Genomic DNA, 7,126 nt, shown 5'->3' with positions numbered 1-7,126 from the left:
ATAAAATTAAACAGGACACATTCTAATGTACAGGAAAAAACTAAATTTAAAGCTGTATTACACATTTATTTTTTTGATGCTTGAAAACCCCTGTTTCGTCTTTGACCCATATACATGCAAATATTTCTTAAATATATACTTGTATATGTGTGTGTATTCAATATATTTATATACTTTAGTGCATTGACAGTATAAAAGTCCATTTAATTCAATCTATTATAATTTAATGATTCAATTTAATTTATGTAAATAAGTAATTTAATGCTAAATAATATCACATTATTATACAGTTTAAATGGGTCTTGATGCATGAATTTATGTATCTGCCTATATATTTTACACTGGGATGTTTGAAGGTATCAAAAAGTTTGAGAACCCTTGAACTAGATCAGCATTGCGAAAAAACTGGTCAAGCTGATCTTTTGGCAGGTTTTGCGTGATTTTAGAGGAACCAACTTAGCCAGACCAGCATAAATCAGCTAAGACCATCAAACCTGCTGGTTTTCGTGGTTTCTTTAGTTCTGTTTAGGGACTATCTTTTGTGCCTGTGCCTGATATTACTGATAAACGTCTGTGTTGTGTTTCAGGGTGCTGACTGAGAAGATCCACTGGCAATATTTTCATTTCTTTATATGTCTGTCTTCTGTTTTTGCTGTGGTGTGCAAGCGCTATTAAAGTGCTCTTTCCCTGATGTTTTGCTGTGTTGGTTATTATGCATGTACACAAGATTTACAGGAGTAGTGAACTGGAATCAGGCAGTGGTGTGTAGGACGTGTCCGTTCCGGCCTTTATGTTTGGCCCCCCTTTTTTGCTTAATCAAAGGCTGCGTCTGAAATCGCATACTCTTAGTAAGTACTTCACAACTGCTAAAAAGTAAGTTCAATATAGAGAGCCAGGAGGCCTTTCTGTGAGGAGTTTGCATGTTCTTCCTGTTTCTGCATGGGTTTCTCCCACAATACAAAAACATGCATGGAGTATGCATGTAACCCAAACGTATTAAATTCATTCACAAATCCTCGGCCATGGCCTCATGGGATAGGAAAGTGTTTTTTGTATGCATATTTCAGAATCTCACCAGAGTAGTAGATCATCCAGGGACTTTTGCCTAGTGTTTTATGAGGACTGTGAAATCAGACATGCCACTCTAGTCTAGTCACATACTGTTTTTCGCCTACTATATGGTAGAGAAGGATGCGATTTCGGACACAGCCAAAGATCGAGGATAAAAGTATGTGAGAGCACCTACAGAAGAGACCAGCAATTGCCACAAGGGGGGGCTCTTTTACTAGAGCTTTGACCTCAGTTTACTTCTCTACATTTGAGAGGGCTTTTTTTTTTTTGAAGGGTTCAGTCCTCCTCTGACCTCCTCACTTCTCATCACTACATACTTTTATTCTCTTTCTCCATAGATTTACTCTCAAATGGGATTGAGCAAGGGCAGGACATATTTTTTTCCGAAGAGGTTTAGAAACTGCATGATCATTACACCACAGCCTGCTCTTACGCAGTGTTAATATAACCATCACACATATGCAAATGCATGCTCTACTTCCCTTCCACTTCCTGTCTCTGGTTGCGTTCAGATATAGTGAGATGATGTATTGAGATGCAAGAAAACGCCTGTGACATGTTTGCTTTTTAGTATAACCACTTAAGACTTGGAAATGACTGGAAATTTTAAGAGAGGAATTCATAAGGATGTTAAAAGGCTGGTTCATGCAAAAATAGAATTAAACACCATTAATGATAAATTAAATTACAATTTATTTACGGGGACCTGTTATTTATTTTATTTATTTGGGTACACTTTTTTTTCGATCGTCAACTTTAGAAACTCTCCTGACTTTAAGTAACTTTGCAACTACATGTCAACTAACTCTATTAACTAAATATTAGTGTTGGGGTTACTAAAATATGTTGACATGTAGTTGCAAAGTTACTTAAAGTCAGTAGAATTTCTAAAGTGTTACCATGTATTTATTCGTTTATAGATTTTTTCACGTTTCTTAGATTTACTAAGAAGTTTTTAATGTTCGTGTTTAGGTAATCACTGTAGTTGTCACATGTTTTGTTTGGCCGTAAATATGGTAAATGTTAGTCATTTTCCATTATCGATGCTTAATTTGATCTTTATGTAGGGTTGTGCATCACAAATGTCATCCTTCTACAGAATTTAAAGTTTCGATTTTCATGATGGAGCTCATGATAAAAATCACTAAAATCAGCCTAAGAGGATAACAAAAATAATTCATGATGAAGTTCTCGGAAAGTACACAGGAAGCCCTGGCGACCACATAGGAACTTGTATATGTGTGCGTGTTCGTCAGTAACAACAGGGTGGATTTATGTGACTGTTTCTTGAGTGTTTCAGCTTTTCTTGTGTCATTGAGAAGGAGACGGAGAGAAAGATGTTGGGAACACGCACGCTCTGCTGCCATGTCAACACGGCGACCATCGCGTCTGCCATCTTATATCTGGTAAAACGGCTTCATACAAATATACACTCACTTATAGATGCTGCATACAACATGTGTTTATATAGTTACAATTAAAGAGTGCTTTCCCGCAAATCAGCTGAATTCACTTGCAGTAATAGTTCAAGAGATTTTCACTAGGTTAAGTCACTAGGTTTTGTACTCTGGTACGAGCAATGCCATATTGTTGCTGTTATTTGTCGTTTGTTTAATGCACACACCTGATGGAGAAGTTTGTGCAGTTAGAGGAAGTTGGCTCCATTTTGAAGCCACAGTCAGTTATTTAGCCACAGACTTCTTTTGGTAACTCTATTTCATTAGTCCACTTCAGACTTTCTACTAACTATAAGTAACTTTGCAACTACATGTGAACTAACTCTCGTTAGAGTATTAGTCAACTTTCTGCTTAATAACACTTTATTTCGATGCTCCCTAACAGACATGTTACTGACTAGAAGTAACTGCAACTACATGTCAACTTGGTTCTACTAACCTAAACCTTAACCAAACAGTCTACTAATACTCTAATGAGAGTTAGTTGACATGTAGTTACAAATGAATGAGTTAGTTGACATGTAGTGGCAAATGAGAATACGTTGACATGTAGTTGTAAGTTAATGAGTTAGTTGACCTGTAGTTGTAAACTAAAGAGAGTTAATTGACATGTAGTTGTAAATTAATAAGTTGGTTGACGTAGTTGTAAATTAAAGATAATTAGTTGACATGTAGTTGTAAATTAATGAGTTAATTGACATGTAGATGTAAATTAATGAGTTAGTTGACGTAGTTGTAAATTAAAGAGAGTTAGTTGACATGTAGTTGTAAAATAATGATTTAGTTGACAAGTAGTTGTAAATTAATGAGTTAGTTGACATGTAGTTGTAAAATAATGAGTTCGTTGACAAGTAGTTGTAAATTAATGAGTTAGTTGAGGTAGTTGGAAATTAAAGAGAGTTAGTTGACATGTAGTTGTAAACTAATGAGTTAGTTGACATGTAAATTAATGAGTTAGTTGATGTAGTAGCAAATTAAAGAGAGTTGACATGTAGCCTAGTTGTAAACTAATGAGTTAATTGACATGTAGTTGCAAATGAGAATACGTTGACCTGTAGTTGTAACTACATGTCAACTTACTCATTAATTTGCAAAGTTACTTATAGATCATAGAATGTTTAAAGTGTACTATCGAAATAAAGAGTTACCGGTAACACTTTATTTTAATGTGTCCTTGTTACACGTTACATGTATTTACTATAGTACTGGTAATAACTATACATAGGCATAATTACATGCAACTAAACCAAACCAAATCTTAACCCTATAGTAAGTACATGGAGTTAATTACTATTACTCAGTACTTAAATGTATAATAACACTGCAACATGGACACATGAAAATTGTGTTACCGTGTCACCTTTCTTTTTAACACGGCGTTTGTCATTCAGCAATAGCCATCTCTTTATCTGAAGCTGGTCTTTATTTAGCTACCAATAGAAGAGATGCATAGACAGAGAAACTCACTACATGCGTAGTAGACTACTGAGAAACTATTTTACGTGTGTGAGAAATCGATATTCCGAATTGAATTGGATACCTTAATGAATATTTAAACAAACCGCATTATATAATGATGACCATCGGTTTAGAAATATGCGCGTTTACAGGAAACCCTCTGTCCATATTTAAACCTCCATAGGATAGATGAGGGAGGAGGTTGTGTCTATGTTGTGTAATTTACACTTTTACAGGTTTTTCTGAATGAACCGCTGTTCTTGTGTAACTTGTTCTGTTGGTGTTGGCTCAGAGGAGAGAGACCAAACATACCGGCTGCCAGAGTACACACACACACTGAGACACACGTTTACCTTTATGAATTCATTCTGTCACATTCATCTCATCTGTACCCCCTCTGTGTGTGTGTGTGTGTGTGTGTGTGTGTGTGTGTGTGTATGTGTATGTCTCTCTAGATTGTTAATATGCTGAGATTGGCGGGGACCTTTCTTACGTTTTCATGGGAGAAAGTGGAATGTTCTGTCTCCTATCATGAATTAAAGGTTCCCAGGGGCCAGCGTGTGTGTGAGTTTACTTCATTCACTTACAGTTACAAAGTTAAATATTTCAGTTACACTTTATTTTAAGGTGTCCTTGTTGCAGTGTAATTATACATTTAAGTACTGAGCAATATTAATTAATAACATGTACTTCCTATCGGATTTAGGGTATGTAATTTTGCATAATTTATAGTTGTAGTAACTACATGCGTAACAAGGACACTGGAAAATTAAGTGTTACCAATTTCTTATTTGCTTTGTGCCAAGAGTTCACAACATCATCATCACAAATGCACTGTTTGATTGGTGACCTAGAAATAAAACCGATTCTTAAATATTTCTGAAGTCTACACTACAGTTTGTGGTCGGTAAGATTTTTAAAATCACAAAAACAGTAAAAATTGTGAAATATTATTACAATCTAAAATAACTGTTTTCTATTGTGATATATTGTAAACTGTAATTTATTCCTGTGATCAAAGCTGAATTTTCTGCATCATTACTGCAGCCTTCAGTGTCACATGATCCTTCAGAAATTATTCTGATATGATGATTTGATGTTCAAGAAACATTTATGATTATTATCAATGTTGAAAAAATATTTTTTGATGAATATAAAGCTCATAAGAACAGCGTTTGAAATGGAAATCTTTTGTAACATTATAAATTAGTCACTTTTGATCAATGTAACGCTTCCTCTTTACAATATCCCCAAGCCATTGAACTGTAGTGTAATATTTTTAGTTTATTTCTAGATTTTAAATGAGACTCTGAAACCTCAGATTTTTTTGGCCCACTGGATATTATATATTTAGCAGTCTCATCAATAAAAAAACAGCATTAATCAATATAAAAACGCTCTAAATGCTGCATCTTTACCGAACATTTTTCAGTATAAGACTTTAAGTATATTAATTAATCCTTAAGCACAACATAAAAACATTACCTCACTTTATAATAACTGCATGCTATGCATCATTAGTTAAGCATTAGTAAATAGTTAATTCATCATTTATACATCATTAATAGATAAGCAGTTTATATAAAAAGCTATAAATGCTTTTATTCTTTAGCATATCTATAATGTATTTTCCTACTTTATTAATGATCAATGTATGTCTAAATCTCCTTTGTGAAAGCTTTACGAGGCATATCATCCTCACCTCAGCAAAAATACAAAAATAGTTAATTACTAAATGTTTTATAACTGCCTGAATGAATTATGAATTACAGATACATGTTAATAAACCATTTATTAACACTGCGTAACTATTACTTATATGTCTAAATAGTATGTATAAATGTGCATTTAAATAGTTTATTAATCATTTACTCACACTTTCTAAATGATCCACTGACAACTTCTACATAACTGGTTTGTAAATAATGTAATACTTAATTTAGAAATTATATATTGATCATTAATAAAGTATGAAAATACACTATAGATATGCAAGCATTTATAGCTGTATTTATAAACTGCGTATTAATGTCTATTAATGCTTTATAAATGATGAATTAACTATTAACTAATGCTTAACTAATGATTGATAGCATGTAGTTATTATAAAGTGTTACCAAACTATCATAGATAATATAGAAGTAATAGAAGATATTAAAATGATCTCTCTTGTGTGTTTTTTTCCAGTTGACATCAGCACTAACATCCTGATGCTGGTTCTGATGTCCATCTCTGCTGTGCTGGTTCTTTTCTCTCAACGCAAGGTACAGTGTGCTGGACTCACAAACAACTTTCCATCTGTACTCTGAACATAAATACATGGAAATGTGGTTTATGAGGGGAAAAAGCCACGGTGATGCATTACCAAATACATTTGAATACATTAAAACATGAATAAATGCATAGAAATGAATTTTTATGTTAATATTTCTTTTTTATTTATTGAAAAATATCCATTACATTTTACCTATGTTGATTTGCAATTCATTGCATACAATTAAAGAAGCACAATGCATTTATCATTTGAGGTCTAGATTCACAATTTACATCTCAAATTGCTTTCTTACTACTTTCAAATCATACTAATAAAACACAATGCTAAATCACATTTCATCAGGAACAAAATGTATACAGTATTTTTCAAAGGTTTTGGGGTCAGTATGATTTTTTGTTTTTGAAAGACTTTATGGGTAGGTTTAGGGCTAGGGTTAGTGTAAGGGGAGAGAATATACAGTTTGTACAGTATGAAGTATAAAAATCATTACATCTATGAAGAGTCCGCACAAAGATAGTGAACCAGACCGTGTGTGTGTGTGTGTGTGTTCTATGTTATGTGGTCAAAATGTCCCCACAAAGATGGCAATATCTGAAATCCTTGTGGGGACATTTTTTGGTCCACATGAGAGGAAAACTGCTCATAATGATTAATGATATAATGATGATGCTTTTTTGAAAATGTAAAAATGCAGAAAGTTTTGTGTGATGGGTAGGGTTAGTGTAAGGGGAGAGAATATACAGTTTGTACAGTATAAAAACCATTATGTCTATGGAGAGTCCCCATAAAACATGGAAGTGTGTGTGAGAGAGAGAGTGAGAGAGTGAGAGAGTGAGAGAGAGAGTGAGAGAGTGAGAGAGTGAGA

General features: G+C 33.7%; 1 protein-coding gene across 1 annotated transcript in view; it reads left to right on the top strand.

Annotated features, from left to right (window-relative positions):
- The first annotated feature begins 587 nt into the window (after nt 1-587).
- The window catches only part of laptm5 (lysosomal protein transmembrane 5), an 11,955-nt gene continuing 5,416 nt past the window's right edge, over nt 588-7,126 (top strand). The window contains exons 1-3 of the mRNA XM_079830110.1: nt 588-2,477; nt 4,442-4,550; nt 6,174-6,250. Of these exons, the coding sequence (XP_079686236.1) occupies nt 2,409-2,477; nt 4,442-4,550; nt 6,174-6,250 (255 nt within the window). The 5' untranslated portion in view covers nt 588-2,408. The remainder of the gene's footprint in view (nt 2,478-4,441; nt 4,551-6,173; nt 6,251-7,126) is intronic.

Source organism: Gobio gobio, assembly GCF_949357685.1.
Source record: "Gobio gobio genome assembly, chromosome: 11".
NCBI classification, from domain to species: Eukaryota; Metazoa; Chordata; class Actinopteri; order Cypriniformes; family Gobionidae; genus Gobio; species Gobio gobio.
This window is presented reverse-complemented; position numbering and strand designations above follow the sequence as displayed.